Source organism: Anolis sagrei, chromosome 2 (genome assembly GCF_037176765.1).
Source record: "Anolis sagrei isolate rAnoSag1 chromosome 2, rAnoSag1.mat, whole genome shotgun sequence".
In the NCBI taxonomy this organism is placed as follows: Eukaryota; Metazoa; Chordata; class Lepidosauria; order Squamata; family Dactyloidae; genus Anolis; species Anolis sagrei.
Window position 1 is genome coordinate 81,752,026 of NC_090022.1, and position 24,237 is coordinate 81,776,262.

The 24,237-nt window shown below is 40.1% G+C and overlaps 1 protein-coding gene and 1 long non-coding RNA gene across 3 annotated transcripts in view; one reads left to right on the top strand and one right to left on the bottom strand.

The window, feature by feature from the left end:
• The window catches only part of GEMIN5 (gem nuclear organelle associated protein 5), a 43,895-nt gene that overhangs the window by 12,861 nt on the left and 6,797 nt on the right, over positions 1–24,237 (top strand). The window contains exons 10-23 of one of the 2 annotated variants that reach the window (XM_067463660.1): positions 4,876–4,958; positions 9,455–9,591; positions 10,111–10,184; positions 11,381–11,562; positions 12,039–12,178; positions 13,417–13,588; positions 14,408–14,629; positions 15,599–15,706; positions 16,587–16,715; positions 18,143–18,238; positions 19,728–19,865; positions 20,181–20,328; positions 21,267–21,386; positions 23,201–23,411. In XM_067463660.1, coding sequence (XP_067319761.1) covers positions 4,876–4,958; positions 9,455–9,591; positions 10,111–10,184; positions 11,381–11,562; positions 12,039–12,178; positions 13,417–13,588; positions 14,408–14,629; positions 15,599–15,706; positions 16,587–16,715; positions 18,143–18,238; positions 19,728–19,865; positions 20,181–20,328; positions 21,267–21,386; positions 23,201–23,411 — 1,960 coding nt within the window. Of the gene's footprint in view, positions 1–4,875; positions 4,959–9,454; positions 9,592–10,110; positions 10,185–11,380; positions 11,563–12,038; positions 12,179–13,416; positions 13,589–14,404; positions 14,630–15,598; positions 15,707–16,586; positions 16,716–18,142; positions 18,239–19,727; positions 19,866–20,180; positions 20,329–21,266; positions 21,387–23,200; positions 23,412–24,237 lie in introns of both variants that reach the window. The other variant, XM_067463659.1, reaches the window with a different exon arrangement.
• On the bottom strand, positions 8,908–18,233 carry LOC132768997 (uncharacterized). The gene is made up of 3 exons (XR_009630781.2): positions 18,122–18,233; positions 15,486–15,739; positions 8,908–8,932 (listed from the first exon to the last, which is right to left on the bottom strand). It is a non-coding gene; the product is annotated as an uncharacterized lncRNA (long non-coding RNA).

The window sequence follows — 24,237 nt, forward strand, 5'->3', positions numbered from 1 at the left end:
AATTTAAAAAAAATTAAATTGTAAACAGTGGTATTGCAGTCTGAAATGGGACCAGCAGACCTCCCCACCAACATTCTATGTATGCCAGTTTCCAAACAAACAAAACAGGAATAATAGAAATTTAGCTGCTGAGTAATTGCTTTCCTGTTTAATTAAATAAATTGAATGATGCCATGGAAATAACATCTTAAGACTTGTCTGTTTGACTTGGGAAGGAAAACACTCCTGGAAGGGCAATCTGCCATGTCTTATACATTTTCTATGTGGCATACCTTGAACTAGATCGCTTGGATTCTTACTTCCACCTTTCCATTGATCATAGAAATCAAAAATATGTCAAAATGAGTTAATTCATCAAATAACTGTGTTGACCGACCATTCCTCTGCCTTGGGGCGTTATCATCCTGTGTGCAACGTGTGTCGAATCTCTGCCATCCATGTGACGCCTACCATCGCGTCCACTGTTCCACCTCCGGAAGGACTAGTTTTAATCGGTGGTCATTGTATTATAATTATATGCTATAATTAATTTTTATCAACGATTTGAACGGTGCTGTTATTTCTAGCTCGGCACTTTAATTTACCAATCACTTATAATTATATGTTACAATAATTCTTATCAGCATTGAACGGTGCTGCTAAATTTCAATCCTAGCACTTTAGCTGCCAGCACTTTAGCTCATTTGCACTGAAGTGGTCCTTTTAACCTGCCTTACCTCAGCACTTTTTCTCCCTCCATGACGCACTTTATGTAGACACGTCAGAATCAAGTGTTATGCCTATTGCACTTTAACAAGTGTTATGCCTATTGCACTTTAACAACTTTCTATATCTGTGTTATGCCTATTGCACTTTAACAACAAGTGTTATGCCTATTGCACTTTAACAACTTTTTATTATCTGCATAGTTGATATAATTTTGTGTGCACTTTAAGAACGAGGGATAAGCGGATTGACAGTGTTTTATTGTGAATTTTCTACATCCCCACCCATGCTACTATCCATTCCCTGGTATTGGTATCTGTTAACCCTTCTTGTAACCAGTGGTAGTATAGGTAAGGAATGGAGTGGACTGAGGAGTCCCGGAAGTAATATAGCATGGGATGAAGCTATGAATGTAGACTGCGTCATGGAGGAGGGAGGGTGTTCCAGTGGCCGGGGAGCCCCCATAGAAGTCGTGGTGGGGAGGGGGAGATACGGGAAAGGGAGACCTTTAATTCGGCCTAGGGAACGTGGATCAACATTAGTAATTCCAAAGCGGTCTCCTGATGTGGGAAGTCGGTGTAACCAGGAAGGCGGTCCCTCCGGGTTGAAGGTGGTGCTGTTGAACGCCAGATCTGTCAATGGTAAAACAGCTTTCATCCAGGATTTGATCCTGGATCAACGGGCAGATCTGACGTGCATCACAGAGACCTGGCTGGATGAAGCTGGAGGAGTGAATTTGACCCAGCTTTGTCCACCAGGTTTCTCTGTGCAGCACCAACCGAGATCCGGAGGGCGGGGAGGCGGGGTTGCAGTGGTCTATAGAGATTCCATTCGTCTGACCAGGGGCCCCATCCCGCAGTCAACAAAATTTGAATGCGTCCACCTGAGGGTGGGTGACCGGGACAGTTTAGGGATTCTGTTAGTGTACCGTCCACCTCGCTGCACTACAGACTCCCTGACTGAGCTAGCGGGGGTGGTCTCGGACCTGGCGTTGGAGTCCCAACGGTTACTTGTGCTGGGGGACTTCAACGTCCACGCCGAGGCCATCTTATCGGGAGCGGCTCAGGACTTCATGTCTGCCATGGCAACCATGGGGCTGTCCCAACAGGTATCTGGCCCCACCCACAGTGCTGGACATACATTGGACTTGGTTTTCTGTCAGGGATGGGAGGAAGGTGGCGGTGTTGAGGAGTTATCCATCTCTCCGTTGCCATGGACCGACCACCACCTGGTCAGCTTTAGACTCACTGCACCCCCTAACCTCCGCAGAGGTGGAGGACCCATTAAGCTGGTCCGCCCCAAGAGGCTTATGGATCCGGATGGATTCCTGACGGCTCTTGGGGAATTTCCCGCCTTCTCGGTTGGTGATCCTGTCGATGCCCTGGTCGCTCTCTGGAATGGGGAGATGGCTAGGGCAATAGACACGATCGCCCCAGAACGTCCCCTCTCGAGTAGCCGAGCTAAACCAGCTCCTTGGTTCACTGAGGAGCTGGCAGCGTTGAAGCGAAAGAAGAGGGTACTAGAGAGCGTGTGGCGTTCGGATCCGAGCGAGCCAAATCGAACACGGTTTGTGTCCTTTTTAAGGGCATACGCCGCGGCAATAAGAGCCGCAAAGAAGACCTTCTTTGCGGCCACTATTGCGTCTGCAAAGAACCGTCCGGCTGAACTGTTCCGAGTTGTCAGAGGCCTGTTAAAGCCCACCATGCAGGATGGGTGCCCTGATGACTCGGCAGCTCGCTGTGAAGCCTTTGCTCAGTTCTTTGCAGACAAAGTCGCTTTGATCCGCTCTGGTCTGGATACCATATTAACAGCAGTCTCTGAGGATGTAACATGAGCATCTGCTTGTCCGGTTTTGATGGATTCATTTCAATTGGTTCAATCCGAGGATGTGGACAAGGTGCTTGGAGGAATGAGAGCTACCACATGCATCCTAGACCCCTGCCCATCCTGGCTTCTGAAGGAGGCCAGAGGGGGATTGGCCGAGTGGGTGAAGGTGGTGGTTAATGCCTCCCTTCGGGAAGGCATATTTCCAGCCAGCTTAAAGCAAGCTGTGATAAAACCGCTGTTGAAGAAACCATCACTGGACCCCACTCAATTCGTCAACTATCGGCCTGTTTCCAATCTCCCCTTTTTGGGCAAAGTCATGGAACGTGTGGTGGCCTCACAACTCCAGGCATTCTTGGTAGACACGGATTATCTGGATCCGGCACAGTCTGGCTTCAGGCCGGGGCATGGTACCGAGACAGCTTTGGTCGCCTTAGTCGATGATCTGCGCCGAGAGCTCGACAGGGGGAGTGTGTCCCTGTTGGTGCTGCTGGACCTCTCAGCGGCCTTCGATACCGTCGACCACGGTATCCTTCTGGGACGCCTCGCGGGAATGGGTCTTGGAGGAACTGTTCTACAGTGGCTCCGCTCATTCCTCGAGGGTCGGTCTCAGAAGGTGTTACTGGGGGACTCCTGCTCAACCCCACAACCTTTGTCTTGTGGGGTTCCTCAGGGTTCAATATTGTCTCCCATGTTGTTCAACATCTACATGAAGCCGCTGGGTGAGATCATCCGGAGTTTCGGGGTGCGATGTCATTTGTACGCAGATGATGTCCAACTCTGTCACTCCTTTCCACCTGTCACTAAGGAGGCTGTCGAGGTCCTGAACCGGTGCTTGGCCGCTGTGACGGTCTGGATGGGGGCGAACAAATTGAAATTGAATCCAGACAAGACAGAGGTACTCCTGGTCAGTCGCAAGGCCGATCAGGGTATAGGGTTACAGCCTGTGTTGGATGGGGTCGCACTCCCCCTGAAGACGCAGGTTCGCAGTTTGGGTGTGATCCTGGACTCATCGCTGAGCCTGGAACCCCAGGTTTCGGCGGTGACCAGGGGAGCATTCGCACAGTTAAAACTCGTGCGCCAACTGCGCCCGTACCTTGGGAAGTCTGACTTGGCCACGGTAGTCCACGCTCTGGTTACATCCCGTTTAGACTACTGCAACGCTCTCTACGTGGGGTTGCCTTTGAAGACGGCTCGGAAGCTCCAATTAGTCCAACGGTCGGCAGCCATGATACTAACAGGAGCGGAGCACAGGGAGCACACAACTCCTCTGCTGCACCAGCTCCACTGGCTGCCGATTTGCTACCGGGCTCAATTCAAAGTGCTGGCGTTGGCCTTTAAAGCCCTAAACGGTTCTGGCCCAACCTACCTATCCGAACGTATCTCAGCCTATCAGCCCACCAGGACCCTAAGATCTTCTGGGGAGGCCTTGCTCTCTATCCCGCCTGCTTCACAGGTGCGGCTGGCGGGGACGAGAGACAGGGCCTTTTCTGTGGTGGCCCCTCGGCTCTGGAACGCCCTTCCCATGGAGGTAAGATCAGCCTCCTCGCTGATGGTATTCCGAAGAAGACTAAAAACTTGGATGTTCAAGCAGGCATTTGGCTAATTCGGTACAATGAATGTGTTGATTACGGATTGGTAATATGGATGATGCAATTGGACCACGATTTTAGTTAGGAGATGTATTGGATTGTGATTTCGTGTAATATTGTGTATTATGTTTTTTATGGTTTTAATTGTATACTGTGCACTGTATATTTTGTTTGTAAACCGCGTTGAGTCGCCAATTAGGCTGAGAAACGGCGGTATACAAGGACAGTAAATAAATATCCCATATTTTTTCTTAGTGTGGCATTTTTCTATTTTGGGAAAAATGAAATTTATTATTGCAGACTTTCCCCTCCTTTTTATACTCCTGCAGTGAAAAGCTATTGAAATATAAAGCCTGGGACTTAGCCAAGTTAGTCATAGTCAGTGCAAAGATTGAGATAGTTAGTCCAGTAAAGTTAACTAAGAGTTAACCACCTTTGAATATTTCTTGCCTATGAAAACCCGATGAAATTAATGGGGTTGCCATTCATTGACAGTGGCTTCAAGATACATACACAAACTTTGGTTGTCTTGACCTTAGACTTAAAAGTAGAGGAATGCAGAAGGTTTGTGGAAAATACTACTGTTGTTACTTCTGCCTATTGGTTATCTGTCTGCTTAATTGTTTTCCTGTTTGCTTGTATTACTGTTCGTTTGTTTTTTTAAAAAAATATGTTTATATTTTACATTAGGAAACATATGGTTAATTTTCTTCTTTTAAACATGTCAGTTTTCTTTTTGCATTATTTCTATTAGGCCTCCACAGATCTCCAGCACATACCACAAAAAAACGGTGTACACATTAGCCTGGGGGCCTCCTGTTCCTCCACTGTCCTTTGGTGAGTCTTATGACATCTGCAGAATTCATTATTTATTTATTTACTCTATTTATATCCCGCCTTTCTCTAACCTAAAGGGGACTCAAGGCGGCTTTACATATGGCAACTATTCAATGCCTTTGGACAACAAACAGTTAAAATACACTTCAGTTAAAAATTAAAATTAAATGCACATTAAAAAATGTAACACAACTGAAGTAGTCTTCCAGTCATACAAATTCTCCAATTTCATTGGTCCAGACCCTTCAGTTATCCTACAGAGATAACATGTTCCATTCTGTGGTAGGGAGTATCCCACAGTAGTTTTCGTTTAGACATAAAATGATGTGTTTGCTTTTAGTGTGGTTCCAAGCACTACTGTGTTCACTTTCCTCATGTCAAAACATCACATCTGAGGAATACGGTGTTGAATAAGATGTTGTTGGTGGTGGTATGGACAACATATTGTCTGGAATCATTTGCCAAAGGCCAGTTGCTGTGCTTGAGCTCTTCCTTCTGCTTACCTTTTTCAGACCTCCTTTCTTCCTCCCTCCCTCCCTTCCAGGGGCTTACTTAGGGAGGGAGTGTTTATATCAGAGGTAGGTCGGCCAAATTTGATAGAGTACTATCAAACGGGTTTGTGTCCAACTACAAACAATTATGTGTCTATGATATAAATATGGCCAAGACATAGTAACTATGTATTTTGGTTTGTTTAACTTACACTACACACCTTTGAAGCCCCTTCCCTAGAAATTTTTAAAAAGAACCTCAAAACCTGGCTCTTCCACTGCGCCTTTGATGAGTAGGTATACAATTACACATTATTAATCAGTCTTAAGTTCTGTCATCGGAGTATTCGTCGTCGTCGTCCCCTCGTGGGAAAGCCTGCTTCCACAACCCCCCCCCCCCCCCATAATTGAGCTCTCCTCCGCAAATTACCTGCTTCTCTTCTTTATCTCGCCCGAGTTTTTATTTAGTTTTAATCAGTTTGTCTTTTAATCATTATATGTAGCCCGCCCATTATTATTGTGTCTGTGCTTATTGTAATTTTACATTGCTATGTATGCATATGTTTTATGTTAATATGATGCTGTTGTTTATTGTTTGCATTTTCGGTTTATGTTTTGGTTTTTTTCTTTATTGTAATTGTTGTTTGGGCTTGGCCTCATGTAAGCTGCTTCGAGTCCCCATCGGGGGGATGGTGGTGGGGTATAAATAAAGTTTATTATTATTTATTATTTGAATAGAAGACTGTAGGAGAAGAATGTGAACACTAGCAGGCAAAAGATAAAGCATGCACAGAGGATATTAATTATGTTGGGGCAGTGAAAAATCTGATTTTAATAGCAGAGAGTTTTTCACCTATTGCTTTTAAAGCAATCATTTTCCTTTTTCTCTGCCATCCTGCAAATGAAGCAGTGGCAAATCAGTGCTGTTGTAGCCCATATCTTAGCCATATCAGTTAAAAGTTGAAGAATATGAGGTCTTTGCAGAGGCCAGAGATATTGATCTGTGTAAAGAAAATGTGTGGTTTCTGAACAGAAGGTTTGATCTCCTATTCATTTCAGAAGTCTTCTATGTCCAAGAATGAAATATGAATCAAGGTACAAATTCAAAGTGCCCAGAAGGTGGAACTGCACATTTTGCTAGCAATAATGTGCTTCAGAATACAAGGTTCAATGTTTCATTCTTTTATGTTATCTGAGACTGCTGTGTTCAAGGCAGCAGTCTTTGAATCTGAAACAAATTCCATTTGGATTTCTGTTTCTTGCTAAGAATAACCCACATGATCTCACTCTAAATGTCACTATGCAGCCAAGGAAGTCAAATGCATAATGGTGAGCCATTATTTATCTAACTAATACTTCTTCCTTAAATGATGTTGTTTTAATCGTTATTATAGTGATGTTTCCAAGTTTAAATAAAAGGCCTTGGTTCCAACATCCCAAAATAGTTCTGTATTTCAGGCTGTTTTATATAGTAGCATTTATTTCCTTTTTTTTTCTTAAATCCTTATTGTGGTCCTACAAAAATGTCATCTTTGCTCCTTGCACAAATTTGCTTTCAGTTGTATGCATACTACCAGTATAAGTTGCAAGGACCTCTGGCTTGATGTTATTCACAGTCTCTGTAGCTCACACCTGGATTACTCTTCCCTTCTGTAGAACTAATTTGAAATGTGTAGAAAGGAGCAAATTCTGTTTGGTGGGCATCTTGCACAGCCAAGCTCCATCTCAAGGCTGGATGCTACTGTTCCTTACTACCTGCTGTAGCAGTAGTTTGTTTAGAGACCCGTAGCCTTCTGTAATGAACTCATACCTTTTCTTGCTAGGCCGCAGCCTGGACTTCTCCAACAGAGACTTATTTTGAGAAGCAGTGCTCCATTTTCACTGGACTTAATTTGGATTTATTCCATGAAGATTTTTGAGAGTGGTGCTCCATCTTCAATATAGCCTCATGACTCTATGCTTACTTTGTGTATGATTTACCTCATTGTATGTATCCCTGAAGCCTATATACAGTGGTACCCTTGTTTAGACCTGGAACTGTTACATTTGAGAGCGGTTGCTCCTTTTGATTTTGTTTTGGGCCACTGAATTGAGCTATATCCTCGGGATTTTGTTAATTAGCATACTATATGCTCTTTTGACATTATATTTGGACATGATGGTATAGGCAGAGAGGCAAGGGGAGGAGTCAGCTAATTCCTGATTGGTTCAGACCCCAAGGGGAGGAGTTGAAGGAGACTGTAAATAGGCTGTCATTTCTGACAGAAGAAGAGAGAAGGATTTCATCTAGCAGAGAAAATATTAGGATTTCAGACAGGGAGAAGAGAGTTTCTTAGTGAGCTAGGAATTAGCCTGTTAGGGAATAATTAAAGAGCAAGTGCTTCTGTATAGTTTGACTAGGGCAGTCAAAGTGAAGGCTTGTTTCTTGTATTAGGAGAGAATACAAGTGGGGTTATTTTCCTAAAGGTCAGAGTAGTCCAGGGGAAACCTAGATACTTTGGAAGGCAGCCAGGGGCGGCTGGTCAAAGAAACGCACTGTTACATATTACAGGATAGTGTGAGGAAAGTAGCTCATGTTAAGGAGAAGTTACTGCTTCTAAAGAAACCATTTGCTTAATAAGTCTGTGCCTCAAACAAATTACGCATATGTACCTCTCAGTAGTCAGGTGTTTGCTTCAAATACTTCAGTAAACATGTTCTCTAGTTTACTGTTAATCTGCCTCAGCCTTGTTTCGTCATATAAGGTTAGATCCAGTAAGCCTCCACATCTCTACAGTTCAGTCACCAGAAAGGGAGCCAAAAGGAAGAGCCGGTGTATAGGGACATTTTACCTCAAGTACAACAACAAGACAATTCCTCAAACTTTAATTTGGGGTGGTGGCAGCAAACCTACCATTACACCCACACGGTTCTCTCTCATCACCTGTAATTCCCTCTTATATTCTTAACACCTTCCATTCCTTTGTGTGAGCCTTTGTGCTTAGCAGTATTTCTTTCCGATAATTCTTCTTTTTTTCTTTTTTGTTCATCACCTTTTTTTCTTCCATTTCCCTTGTTTTTTTCAATTGTATTGCCATTTTCTTTGTCATTTTTTGAGAAGCCCAGGAACTTATTACTTCCTGGCAGTACTTATGATGTAAGATCCAGATGCTCAGTTGTCACTTCACCTACATGATGGAAAAGGACAAACATGGCCAAAATTTTACTGGTCATGCAATTATGTTTGAATGCTTTCACCTTCCAGATGCCATAGGAACAGCAGTCCTTGATAAGAAGCAATGCAACATGGGGTTTTTGTTCCATAGCCCCTTTGTCTGTAGTCCTTTCTCATTCTGATTTCTGAGCCAGCAAGGACCCTGCTTCAGTACCATTCATAGGCTCCATTCCCAGAATTCCTCTTTGCACTTTATTGTCTTCAGTGTCAGTATGTTCGCCTTTAATGCCATCCCCTGGAACCCAATATGATTCCAGGCCAAGCCATCTCTTTCCCAGACATGAGTAGGTCATGATAAGAACAGAGGAAGAGGAGAGAGGAAAGAAATACAACGGAAAAAGGAGAAGTTATAAGAAATATTGCATTTCACTCCTTGCACATCATCTCACAGTACTTTCTTGCCCCCCCCCCCCCCCCATATGATTCTACACAAGTAATATAACATTTTTTCATTAAAAGTTCTACGTTTTGCTATGCATCAAAGCTTCGGCAAGTGTAAGGTTTAGGGAACACAACAAAACATGTTTTGAGACAACACTCCCCAACTCTTATGCCAAGAGATTTGTGTCTTTGATAAGTCCTTGATAAGAAGCAATGCAACATGGAGTTTTTGTTCCATAAGCATTTCTTTGATAAAGTTACCTTAATTATCTAAAGAGGGATACAGCCATATTCCTTGCTAATAAAACTAAACTTCATAACTAAATACAAGCTATGTACTGCTGATGTTATCAAATGTGCATCCTTTTATAAAAAAATAACTGCTACTGTAATGTGTTGTTCTTTTCTAGGAGGTGATGGTGACCGGCCTTCTGTGACTTTGTATAGTTGTGCAGGAGAAGGAATTGTCTTCCAGCACAACCCTTGGAAACTTAGTGGAGGAGCTCATGATATCAACAAACTCATCCGAGAAACTAATTCTGTCAAAGTTAGTATAAATCTAGGCCATGAATAAAAGTTACATGTTATAATTTCTGAATTGCAGCTGTGGCCATGAAACCTCTGACACTGATAGAGTGAATTAGTGTCATGGCACAGAATGTTTAGCTGCACTGGACTGTGTGCAGTACAAGTTTATAAGGAAACGAAAGGGTTGGGTCAGGATTAGAAGTAGGCTGCCATAAGGGAAAATAGAGTGGGGTACCAAGAAAATAGATCTAGAGGTGTGGTAGTTGGCAGGCTTTCCATAATTTGTGTATTAGTCTGGAAACAGAATCCTGGACTATATAGGTAAAGGATCCGATCTAGCAAGGTTCTTCATGTTCATAATGAATTCCTTGATTTTTCAAGTGGAGCTAATATTTAAGAAAACAAGAGTTGGAAGAACAATGTCATCTCAAATCATTAATGAAAAAAATTGCAGCATAATGTGTTTGAATTTTGCATGGTTGCAGTCCTAGAAGCCAGAACTGTTAAAATTTCATAGTTTTTGTCTGCTTTCTTGTAGCACAAATTACCTGCACACACAGAGATCAGCTGGAAACCAGATGGCACTATCTTGGCCATTGGTAATGAAGATGGGTATGTTCTAAAATTTAAAGTTGGTTCTAGCTCAATATTTGCAGTAGATACAGAGGTTTTGGGGCAAAATGACAAGACTAGTATGTGGATTCTTAAAACTGCTTTCTGCCTTTGTTTTAATGTTAGCTGAGGATCTTTAGTTGTGTTATTATTTCATGCCTATATAACAGCAGCAGATAGAAGGTGCTTTTGGTAAATAACAGCAGGAGTGTGTCATTATTCACTAAAAGAAAAAAAAAAGAATAAGAAATAAGCATTTTTATATAGTTTATCCGTGTTTTTGTGATTGAATCTTTTGTAGTCTTGAGTAGTAACATTTTGAAACTTTGATGTTGAGAATGAGCCATCATGAGCCTTGGGCTTTCTCTTGCCCGTGCTATTCTTTCAGCCTGATTTTAAGATGGATTTGCAAAAGTTAAAACACCAATATGTTAACTATGGTTTGTTTGAACAAGAGGTGTTTGAGGTTCACCTGTTTCAAAGGACCAATAATTAAGATAAACGTTTTGTCCATGCATCTTATAGAACAAGCTATATGAGTCGCCATTTCGGCTGAGAAAGGCAGTATAGAAGTAAAGCAAATAAATAAATAAATAAATGAACAAGCTGTAGTTAATCCAAACAAGATTAGATCTCCTTCTGCATTCAGTAGGTAGTACACAGGCCTGAGGCCTACTGCAGCTGATTTTCTTGTGCTATGATTCAGTGTGGTGAAGGACAGGTGGGGTGGGTCTGGGGTCCATTTTTCTGGCCCTGACATTTACCCTGACAGTCAAAAAGGACAAAAAACAAAATTATGAATCAGCTAAATCATGGGGCTGGTTGGATAACTGTTAATAGAATCATAGAGTTGGAAGAGACCACAAGGGCCATCCAGTTCAACCCCATTTTGCCGTATCATACTGTGGGCCAGGTACTGTTCTATAATGGTGGTATGTCAGAATGCTCTTGAACAAAGTTTTGTAGGGCTTTGTGATAATGTGCTTAACTTATTTTATGCTCATTTGCCTACAAAAATAGATCTTGGAAGCATACTAAAGCTTATTTATCTTTCAGATGCAGCAATGGTTAAATTTAGTAAGCACTCAGATGTAGGATATCCTTAGGAGTCAATTTTGGGAGGAAACATGACAAATGTCTTTATTTGCAACATGACATACATTGTGAAATGATCACCTGATACTTCTGTGTTTCAGATCTATTGAATTATTTCAAGCTCCTAACTTGAAGCTGTTGTGCACCATTCAACAGCACCACAAACTCATCAATGCTATTCGCTGGCATCATGATCATGGAACGCAGCCAGAACTGAGTTATATGATAGCTTCTGGCTCCAACAATGCTGTCATTTATGTGCATAATATCAAGAGTGTCATAGGTGACTATTCTTTCCTCCTTTAAAACTTTCCAATCCATATACTCCAAATTATTTTTCTCCTACAGAGCTGTGTTATCTTATCTGTAACATGAAATGCCACAGGAGTAGGGTCTCCTTACCCACACATACTTTTATTTGTTTGGGTAAAGATATATATGTGTTATGACAGAGTTAAGAAGGATAACAAGTTTCCTGTGTAATGCAACAGGACTTGACTGTTCATTAAAACAGAAGCGAATTAATTAAAGTACCTGCCTTAAGAGAACTGGTATTCTTTTAAAAGTGCTTAGAAAACAGAGGATATTCATATAAGAATGTAACAGTGGCTGTTGTGATGGACGTTTTCTGTCTACACAATCTTCTATATCTGCATTGCTTCTGTGTTAATGAAGCTCAAGCTATATGGCTAAACTGAAGTGATGTACATTTAGTGACTTCTTCTCTGGTTGCTTCTAACATCATACATCTGTCTTTAGAGAACTCTCCAGAGAGGCCCATGACAATAACTGAGCCCTTACGTACTCTTTCGGGACACACAGCTAAGATCACTAGCTTGTCTTGGAGTCCACATCATGATGGAAGATTGGTTTCAGCTTGCTATGATGGCACTGCCCAGGTACAGATGTAAACACCTGTAGTTCTCATATACTTTTTATTTCCATTGTTGCCATCTGTAAAACATAAAGGATTTAGGAATTTCTGTTCTTGAAAAAAAATCTTTCATCCTATCCAGAGGTACAATTGGCTACAGAATTCATACACAGGATTAAACATATAAGGTGGCATTGATTGACATTGTCACTTTTGAGCTCAACATTTTTCAGCCAATTGCATTTTGTCGTTGGTGTGCATTTTTGTCCTACACAATGCAATATATATGGGACAAGAATATTTTCCCCCTTCCTCTCCTGTTCACTGTTTGTATCTGAGCACTGGCAAGGCACTGGTGATATCCAGTTGCAGATGCTGCTGTTTCAAAGCAATGATAAAACGGGAAAGACTGTGTAATCACAAGATTCTGGAGGGCAAGAATGTTACTTCTAACTTTCAGTTGCAGAACATGTTAACTATGTTTTGCTTCTTGAGACATGGTACTCACTGGGAATAAATTTTACCATGACAAGCTGCTGGTAGAGCTCAGTGGTGAATGCTCATTCTTTCACAAAATGACATGGGAGAAATTAGAAAAATGTGACAAATGAAAAATATGGTGTCCGCACTAACAGAACCTGATTTCCACTGGATTAAAGTGGTGAGAGCCAATATTTTCATGAGATGAAAGTGGTTAAATGCTAACCATTGGTACCATGACTCCCCCATTGTTTTTTTCAGTAGGACAGCAAGTAAGACTACAACATTGCTGTAAAGAGACTGACTTGAGTGTGTGTCGGGAGTTTACTAAGCAGGGACTGTTTTGTTGTTGGGGAAGAATATTATCCTCACCACGAACTATTCATATTATGACTTCCTTAAACAGCTGTCTTTCAGAATTTATGTCCACTTCCCAGTTTGAGAGTTCATGAAAGGTTGTGGGAGTTTTTCAGTTGAAAGTAACTGAGGTTGTGTTTTTGGAAAATAGTTGTATAAAATCCTTTTCCTTCAATGTTGAGTTTAAGGAACATCTACATTTGATGCTCTCCAAGTTGCCTACCTCCTGTTTTTATATGTTATAAATTGTGGGTAGATGCCCTCCAGTTGCCTAAACTCCCATTGCCATTTGGGGAGCATCAGGTTGCCTTAACAGTGTACAAAAACTCAGATCACATTTCTAGAACCTCCATAGAACCCAGAGAGTGGTTTTTGGTGAGGAAATGCTGTTAGAATTTTGGTTTTAATGACAGGTTTTGTTCACAGGTCTGGGATGTTCTAAAGGAAGAGCCTTTGCATAATTACAGGGGACACCGGGGCCGACTGCTTTGTGTGCAGTGGTCACCTGTGGAAACAGATGCCATCTACACTGGAGCCGATGACTTCTCTGTCCATAAATGGGTCGCTATAAAGCAGGAACATAGCCGCCCTCCTCCAGGTGTGTGTCTTTGAGATGCTGAAAGTGGGAAAGAGGAACATGCTAAAATCTGTTTTTTCTTCCTGACACTAAATTATTGTTTCCTCAGGTGTAAGTGTTAAGCACACCTTTATCTGTGCATCCCTTCATTTCCAGAAACAGAAATTTATGAAGTGTGATAAAAACGAATGGGTTCACGTGATACTGTTTTTAAGTTGAGTCATAGGGAGAGATTCAAAGAACACGACAAAGAACAGCCACAAGCTGTTTTAACTATGTTTAACTATGTTTATTGTTTTATCCTTAATTTAATGTGTTTTATTTTTGATTTACAGCCTTTCGTTTGATATTATGCATATTGTTTTTGTGTTGTGAGCTGCCCCAAGTTCCTTTGGGGAGCGGGGGCAGGACATAAACAAAGTTTATTATTTGTATTATTAAATAAAAAGAAGCATATTTCCCATTCTGTTTGTTTTGAGAAAGTCAGTAGATTTTAGCACTGCTAATAGAACTAACTGCTCCTCATGCATCCTTGCATGTTACTGATGTGTTTAGAGCATCCATGGGCAACCTTTGGCCCTCCAGGTGTTTTGGACTTCAACTCCCATAATTCCTCCCATAATTCCTAACAGCCAGTAAGCTGGTTGGGATTTCTGGGTGTTGAAGTCCAAAAACTTGGAGGGCTGAAGTTTGCCCATACCTGGTTTAGAGGCATTGTTTCACTCTGTGTGTGTATGTGTGTGTGTGAGAGAGAGAGAGAGAAAGAGAAAGATTCCCTCCTTCCAAAGACTGGTTTTATTTTGAACACAAGTAACTATTTTCAGAACATCTCTTCAGTAGGTAAGAAGAACATTGACTTAGAGAAAAAGAGAAGCACTCAACTCAAACTTAAAACTAAGAAGAAGAAGAAGCCACCTGGAAAGCAGCTTTCGACACCGGAAGTGGGTGATTGGTTGAATGGTGGTGAGGACATAAAAGAGTCTCCCTTAGAAGAGAATAGGATGTCAGACCAAGAGGGAGAAAAAGAGGACCAGGAAACAGCTGAGAAAATATCAGTGGAAGGTATTTCGATTTCTGCTGAATTTATATGTTTTTCCAGAATAATTGTCCCAACTATTTCCCTGGATCTTGAAAGTCCTCTGTTATCTGCATATATAATAATGAATGAGACAGCTTTTTTTTTTTTACTAAACTCACATGATGTGTTAAGCTTTTAAAATGCCGTAGTAATTATGGGAAATGGCTAGTGAGGTAGCTGCTGTATATAGGGTGTTTCAAAAAGATGGACCCGATTTGAAATTGCTATATTTGTGCAACCACACACCACCTATGAATGAAACTCTTATCACTTGAAAGGGTGGGACATGGAGTTTCAAGTAATGACCACTAGATGCCTCTCCCAGCACATAAATATTCAGTCATTTGCAAGATGGAGACCCTACAACATAAGGCCTAGTGAGATATTCTCCATTTGCAGAGTTACATTTTAATTCTTTTTCTGGCTCAAAATGGTTAGTAAAACTTGATAACTCATTAAAATGTTAGTAACTTGTTTTGTAATTGTAACATTTTACCATTATGAAATATATTGCTTTGAAATTGGTCCATGATTTTGAAACACTGTATTTTAAAAATACAGGCATTTGAGATTACCTTTGGAATTTAGTCTTGGAAGGATACAGTGAAGAAATTCAGTATCATGAATATCTAGTTCTCAGATCATCAGAAAGTATGTGAAGAAATGTAAAGACTGCTGCGTAAACGCAGTTACTTTCTTGATTCTGAAGCGAAACACTCTCTTTAGTTGAAACAGTAAAAGGCTACGCTCTTTTTACTATTTTTACAGAACACCTGTTTTTAACTAGTTTTCAAAGACAGACGTAATAAAACGTTGAATATATTACAAGAAACAGATTACCTTTCACACTACATTTGCCAAGCCTTCTTTCTGATTATTTTTATTCATAGCCTGTGCAAATATGGTCAGTTCTGTTAGGCTTTAGACAAAAATAGTTCTTTTCTTTGCTGCAGTTCACAAGGTTTTGCCTTCATGTCCACAAACTGCTTCTGGAGCAGACGTTCCTAAATCTTCCTCAACCATCAAAACTCTGCCTGTGCGGAAGGATCCCATAAAACCAGGTTGGTATCTGTTCAGGATTAGAATGGCAGTATCTGAAAAGAAATATACAATTTAAGTATATGAATTCTTCTTTGCTTTAAAAAGCAAAAGTATCTTGTATTTCCAATTTGGTACTGCTGCTCAAAAGAGGGTACACTCAAATACTTGTGGACAAACAAAAAAGGGCTAATTCACAGGACAATATGTTCTACTCGGGTATGAGGATTTTAAATCCCATTTATTTCAGTTAAAGAGAAATGTGTGCATTATTAATGTCTCACATTCAACAGAGCTTGACATAAAAGTATTCTAAACCAAACAGTTAGTGAGGAGATCCAGCATATTTGGATTCATGCCCTTAACATACAGAAACCCCAACCATTATTTTGTAATAGGCATATTTTTATTGTGTTATAGCCTTCTCTAAAATAGTTCCATATGGCCATTCACCCAGGTGGATTCTGGGATAATATTCAAACAAATACATTCAGGTAAAATATGATAGAATAAAACAACAATAATTAGAGCAAACAGGAGGCAAGCTATGTACTTTGCTCACGTTTTAGCAATAAGAGTGATTCAGATCATATTTTGTTCTCTCTCCCCCCCCCCCCCCCCTCCTTTGAGTGTATATGATTATTTGTTTTTGTCCTTTAATATGTGCTGCATTCAGGCCGCTTCATTCTTACTTACTTTAAATAGTGATATTTAGTTTCAAATGCAATAGGAGTTGAAACTACTTTTATCTCCCCTCTTTGGGGAGAAATTAATATCCTGCTTTTTCCCTGTTTGGGATGAATTGATCTAGGTCTAAAAGATGTGTTCTTGAAATGTATGAATGTATGAATGGAGCTCCTGACTTCATGACCTAATATGAAATTGTGGGATCTTTCTCTACAGGGTCAGATGCTTTTGTGAAGAGGAAAAAACCTCGCTCCATCCTTCCTCTCAGCACAAATATGGACCATAGGTCAAAAGAAGAACTGCACCAAGACTGTTTTAGAGTTGCAACTTTCTTACATGCAAAAGGTGCAGACAGAAAATACTCTTGTGATGCCATATTCTTCTACTTTTTTTTATTTACGATGTTTACGTCTTGATACTTTTTAAAGTGAATCCTTAAAATAAGACAGCTGCTAGACATGGTTGTAACTTACTGGAGCTGTGCATAGGCATTTCAGATTGAAGGTATCAGTGTGATGCTGCATAAATGGTGTTACATTGCAGAGTAAAACCCTGATAACAGTTGTACAAGACTTGGAGGGGAAGTAACACATTGGAGTACACCCGCATGACTACGTTCATATTGAAGAAGTGCTGCTCCATGATCTTTGTGTGTAGGCACAGAAAAGAATAAACTTCAACAGAACTTCTTTAAAACATTGGGACCTAAAATTTGGGAGATGGGAGGGGAGAAGGAAACACCACTTGTGTCCATTACATTTAACTAAAGGGAATGACTATGCTTTCCTACTTTGTTGTTCTGTGAATGGCATACTGATGGTGTCAAGTTCCCTGAACCAACTGAGTTCAAACTTTAATTCTTCTCCTTAGAAATAAACAGCAGAGGTTGTTTATTTCTAAGGTATTTCTCTTTTGCCCGTTTTGCATTTTGAAAATTTGTGGCTACTCAGTTGTCAGTTTTGAGTGAGCACATTGACTCCTGTGTCTATCTGATTCCCCTTCGAGGTTGAGATAGAGCGGGATAAAAATACAGTAAATTTTAAAAAAATGTAAAATGAAATCGTGATTATCCCTTGCACTGTGACAAAGGAAGCAACATGCTAATGAGGTCTTTATTTCAAGTTTAGCAACATACATGAAAATGAAAATTTAGTCCATGTACTGCTTAAAAGTGTTAAGACATGAGACTAAATACAGGTAGTCCCCACGTTACAAACATCAAATTTACAAACAACTCACAGTTAAGAATGGGGCTGAGACAACAGGAAGTGAGAGAAATCTACCCCTCAGAAGGGAAATTCGCTCCTGAAAGACTTATAATGGGGAAAAGGTGTTTCCACTGAAGCTTTATCACCAATTCTTGTTTCCACAACAAGCCAATTTTTAAAATCCAATTATCTCAGGGACAGAAATTGAGGTGAAATCTTCTGAACAGGGGCACAGACAGCAAAACAAATACCACAAGGGTGTTAACCTTTCCCTATGCTACCTACAGAACATATCCTGTTCATAATTTAGGGACTGATTGCCTGTTTAAGAATATGAGGAGACTCTCCACTTGAATGACGAGTATTGGGAATCTTATGTATTTTCTTTCAAGTAATTACTATTTTAGATGGCAGCCCTTCTCCAAGTGTTCTCTGTATATTCATTATTGTTTGTGTATAATCAGACTTGTAAAAAAGTCAGTCTTTCTATCATGGATTGTGAAGGGAGAAGAGGAGAGAAGAGAGATAGAAATAGAAAACAACCTTTTCTCCCCATTCTTTTAGACATGAAGGAAGATCTAGCATCTTTTTCAAAGGATCCTGTTCACTTGGGACTCTTCACAGATAGACCTTCTCTGTACAAGATGATGGAAACAGAAGGTTAGATTTTATCTTGGATATATATTTTAACACTTCTTTGGGAGTGCAGTGCATTGAAAATGTGATGCAATTGTTAAATATTTATGTGGCTTTAATTACACACTAAATTGTGAAATACAGTTTCTAAAAAAATCATCCATTTCCAATCGGCAAACAAACCTTCAAGGTTGAGTTATATTTTTGCTAGCCATTGGTAGATTGCCATAGATTTAACTGCTGAAGTTTGTGGATTGTCCCTAGAATCATAGTGTTGGAAGTGACCACAAGAGCCATCCAGTTCACCCCATTCTGCCATGCAGGAAATGCACAATTGGAGCACCCTCAACAGATGGCCATCCAGCCTCTGGTTAAAATCCTCCAGAGAAGGAGCCCCCACCACATTTCTAGGCAGTGAGTTCCATTATTGAACAGCTCTTACCTTCAGGAAGGTCTTCCTAATGTTTAGGTGAAATCTTGTTTCCTGCATCCATTGCTCCATGTGCTAGTCTCCAGAGAAGCAGAAAACAAGCTTTCTTCTGCGTGGTACTGTGAAATCCACACCTGTGATATTTCCCTGCGTCCACGCAGCTGACTCGGATCTTTCTTGAAAGCTTTTCCTAATTAGGGACTCCAGCCCCGCCCATCTACTCCTAATAAAGCCAGGCAGCGGGGCTTGGAGCCTTAATTCCTTTTGTCCGCGAAAGCAGCAACAACTCGGTGTTCTCTCCTAAAAACAACAATATTATCCCTGGATGCCACAAAGGCACTGGATATCTTGGAATTAAGTTTTTTGTTAAAATTGCTACATACAGATTTGGATCTTAATTTGTGATTCAGTTAATTCAAAATGTATATGCAGAAGCAAATTCAATTGTGTATATTCACCGTTTAAACTCTTTCTCAGTTCCACATGCAAGAGGTACTCATCAGGGTTGTCTTCTGTCTCCACTTTTATTTATAACTAGCCACCCCCTGCCACACATTGCTGTGGCCCAGTCTGTGTATATGTGTTTTTTGTGTATATGTGTATATATGTGGTTTTGCGCATGCGTTGTAATGTATTTTTAATTTTTGGCTTTTTAAGTCTTTTCCACTGTGTTTTTCAGTGTTTTTATGAGTGATGGCCACTCATTGGCCTGATAGGTGTATTGTGTCCAAATTTTGTGTCCATTCGTCCAGTGGTTTTTTAGTTATGTTAATCCCACAAATAAACATTACATTTTTATTTATATTGATTGCTGTGGAAACATTAGCTGAGATCATTAGAAGTATAGATAACATTCTTGTTTTCTTGACTCTGAAGTGCATAACTTTCCATAATACTGCCTAAAGGTATCTAGAATTTCTAGGATTAATTGCTGTACTTCCATTGTCTTTTTTAAAAACCCTGCATAATTGTAGTTATGGTATGTTAACTGTCCTTCATCTCAACATTGGAGATGAAAGGGCGGTGTAAAAACTACTAAATAAGCAATGAATTAACGAAGAGGCATCCTTTGTTTCCTAACAGGAAAAAGCCACATAGAGAATGGACACCCAGAGTTATTTCAGCAGCTCATGTTGTGGAAAGGAGATTTGAAAAGTGCTCTCCAATCAGCTGCAGAAAGGGGCGAGATAACAGATCAACTAGTGGCCATCTCACCAATGGGTCAGTCTAATATCCAGAAGTCCTGCTTTGTTTTGAAACAGGCTAAGCTCAGACACAGCAAAATTTTGTTACCCAATCTGGGAGAAGATTGGAAGAACTAAGGCCTTTAGCCCAGTCCTCAAGTCAATACATTTTAATACTGACTTTCACCCTTTGTAACAATTCTGAAGTGTTTTCTCTCATAATTGGGGATCCTGCATGGTGTTACAATCCAAGAATTTTTAAAATTATTTCTACATAGACTGTATTCTCATATTTTCATTTCTTGTTGTCAATATGCCCCTCCCCCCTTTTTTTCTCTTTCTTTTTTTTAAGCTGGCTATCAAGCCTGGGTGTGGACAGTGGAAGCTTTCGCCAAGCAACTCTGTTTTCAAGAGCAATATGTCAAGGCTGCCTCACATCTCCTCTCTCTCCATAAAGTATATGAAGCTGTGGAGCTTTTGAAGTCACATAATTTTTTCAGGTTTCTACATTCCTGTTGTTTTAATCTCAGTTTACAGATGAGATTATGTGATTAATGTTTCCAATAGTATTTATTGCTGACATTAAGCTAAATTTGTGTGATCTGGGTTGTTGCTTTTTACTTCATACTCTTATCCTTTTCTTTATTTAATCCTACTTTTCCCTACTCCTCATTTCTATGTCTATTTTAGTACATTTTCAGTCATGCATAATCAGCTTAGTACAAGCTAGTGGGTAAATATGGGAATTACCGTATATTGAAAAAGTAGGGAAGGTGGTTCTAATATGAAATCCATAGCCTGTATTACTTCAGAATGCTTTTGAGTGGCTTCTAAATGATAGCTGATGACGATGGACATCACTCATTTAATTTTATTTTAACTAGCATAAATAAATCATAAGTAATTGTGATAATGCTGTACATGGATGCAGTTACTTTTCACGCTTTCAGTCATATTACGCACGTCTAAATTCTAGAGTTTGCAACCTTTTAGCGATAAAGATTTTTCATGTCTGCATGGATGTAAATCTAATTTACACATTTGTATCTATCACTTAGCTTGTGATGAATACAAATGCATAAATTATGGATTATTTGCCATACATGATGCTTTGAAATAATCCATTACCTACTCAATCATAATTTCTCAAATGTAAAGTATTCATATATTCAGCAAAGAGTCATTGTTTCTTAAGTAATGAGGAATTTGCTGGTGTTCATCTATATGGGAACCAAAGCTCTTTCAGGAAAACCTGCTCTCAGAAGTGATCTGCAGCCATGCTAATGTTCAACTACATTGTTCAAGTCAAGTTAGCCTGTTTCTCTCAGTTGCTGTCTCAACAGGATTCTATACATTGGCATTTGGGAAAAGTTCTGGAACATGGGGAAATAATGGTTTATCAAAATATTGGTTTTTTTTCTTTTTGCATTTTTCTCAGGGAAGCCATTGTAATTGCAAAGGCAAGATTACGGCCTGAAGATCCTGTGCTGAAAGAGCTGTACACCAGCTGGGCAGCAGTGTTGGAGAAGGATGGCCATTATTCCCTGGCAGCCAAATGGTACTTTGACAGTGATGTTTTGTCAGGGCCTTATGAAGCCCTGACAGAGTCAAGAAAATACCTAAGATTCCTTTAAGAATGTGATCATCTTGGGTGATCCTTCTCTTCAGTATCCAACAGGAGGAGGTGATCAACAAATAGTGCAGAATACTGTAACGTTTTAAAATGTCATAATGCTCAGGGTAGGGGATAAAGATGTTCATCAATTCATTTCAATCAGACAAATAGAATCTCATCTTGACTATCTAGTTATTTGTGTTAGTGGGCATGGCGACTGTTTCCTTTTATCTGAACAAATTCATTGGCCTTGTTTTAAGGCCTCGAAAGACTATGCTGCTATGTTAGTGTTGTCAAATGTTTTTTTTTTAAAAAAAACAGTTTTTGTGGACCTTACGGCAGCCTTTGACATGGGGCAACCATAGAAAAATGCTACCATATTACCCAGGACTATGATTTTACAAAAAATATCAAGACTCTCCTAGAAAACCACAGCTTCTATGTGGAATTTCAAGGCAGGAAAAGTAGATGTAGGAGGCAAAATAATGATTTACCTCAAAGCAGCATTCTTGCACTGACCTTTACTAACAATCAGCCATGACCACCACTCACAAAGAGCTTTATATATGCTGAGGACCTTGACCTAACAACACAAAGACTTTAAAACAGTCAAAAATCATCTTACTAACACCCTGAAAGAGCTCTCCAGCTATTAAAAAGATAACCAAAGTTACCTGGGAAGGCCAAGAGCAAGAACACTCTCCCCATCCTAAATACCTTGGTGTCACCTTAGATCAAAAACTAACATTTAGGAAACACTGTATGAACCTCAATCACGAAGTAGCTGCAAGCAATAACATCCTGCGGAAACTTACTGGCAGCCCAAAATTAATAAGAACATCAGCCTTGGCCTTGTCTTATTCAACTGCTGCATGTGCCTGCCCTGTTTGGCACAAGTCTGCCCACACGAAGCAGGTGAATATAGCATTGAACAAAGCATGCAAAACATACAGAATAATCACAGGATTCCTCAGACCTATGCCTGCTGATAGACTTCCTATCCTTCCGATGTGCGACAGGAAGTTGCTGCCAACTGTGAGAGAAATAAGGTTGAACACCGTGAAAGCCATAATACTGCATGGCTATCAGCTTCCTCCCAGTAGACTCAAATCAAGGAGTCCTCTTAATGTTCCCCCAGCAATAGCATCCCTCAGGGCAGCTAAACCAAGAAATCCCAACTGGATGGTCCACGGAGGTCTGCCTCCAGTGGCAAACCAAGAATGGGCAACTTGGAAGTATCTGAACAGACTTAGAAGTGAAGTTGGCAGATCAAAAGACAACCTGACTAAATGGCACTTCCTAGAAGAATCCTCCACCTTGTGGAGCAAAACAAACAATGCCAACAATGCCCTGCTTCATGCACAGAGGAAGAACTGTTTAAAGCTACAGGCAATGCGGTCGCTGTTGCCCATTTTTGGTCAAAAATTATTTAGCCGCTTGTTGTACCCTCTATTTTGTCAGTTTTTTACTAATTTATTTATGCAATGCTTTTAACACAAAATAAAATAAAATGTTGTCAAATTATATTTATTCATGAGTGCAAACAGCTTGTGCATGATGATAAAACTTGCTTTGTAGTGGTTTATTTATAGTGATTTCTTTTTAGCATAGCACTTGTTTTGATGTGAATTGTAGGTAATTCTGATAGCATTAATAGTTTGAAAGAGATGCCCATAGTTTTGAAATGAACAAGCTATATTTTCTGGGAGACAGACAGCTTTCTTCAGACTTAAGTCTTTGTGGCTCTTTCTTTTTAGTTACCTGGGAGCTTCCTCTCCCTATGATGCAGCCAAAGTGCTGGCTAAAAAGGGAGATACGGCTTCTCTTAAAGCTGCTGCTGAGGTGGCTTTGAGAGCTGGAGACGGAGACCTTTCAGTGACGTTCTCCTTCAGATGCGCCCAAGAATTCCTCTCTTCCAGGAACTGGGTTGGAGCGCAAGAGGTTCTTCAGCAGCATGAGAGCTTATTGGTCAGTGTGGTTTTAATTTGTTACTGCTTCCTTACTAATTATTTGTCATCAGAGTTGTTGCTTATACTGCACATTCCTCCATAATAAACCATTTCCATAATAGTTAGATTCAAAAAGAGATCTGCATCTTTAAAGAAGTGCATGATCCTTCCTCTACTGGGAAGTTTTTCTTTAACTTTCAAAAAGGGGTTTAAACAGTTGAAAATGCTACACAGATGTAATACAGTGGGCATGTTAAAGTGTGCACTCAAGATTTCCCAACACAGTTGTGTCTGATTAAATATATAGAATGAAAGAGAATTTCTTACACAAAATATATGAATTATGACTTGTGAGGGAACCAAGTGGATGAATGATACAAAACCATATTTTCATGATCATGCAAATTGTGGGGATTAGCACTGTCAGTCATACAATATGAACAACCGGTTTCAAATTCAAGTAGAGACATAGATCTGCCAAACGCATTAATGCTCTAGCTTCTGTACATTAACTCTAGGAATTTATTCTTAAAGCCAAATTATGGCATGTATTTATGAAGAGTTTAAACAGGAATCTTTAGCTTGCAATTCTATTTGTAGAGAGCAAGGCTTATTGAATAGTTTGTCTTCCTACTTAGTATACATGCAGAGGATTGCTGTCAATTTCAGGATTGCTTCCCCAAATACTTGATCATTCTGTAGCACCAAAGGCATTTCAGTTGAATTGGTTTGAGGTTTAGGATTGTGCTCCTGAGCAGTATAAAAGGCTCCATAAATACAAATGTGACCAATCCAATTAGTATATTTATTTGGTAATACATTACAAAATTGATCAAAGTCCATCT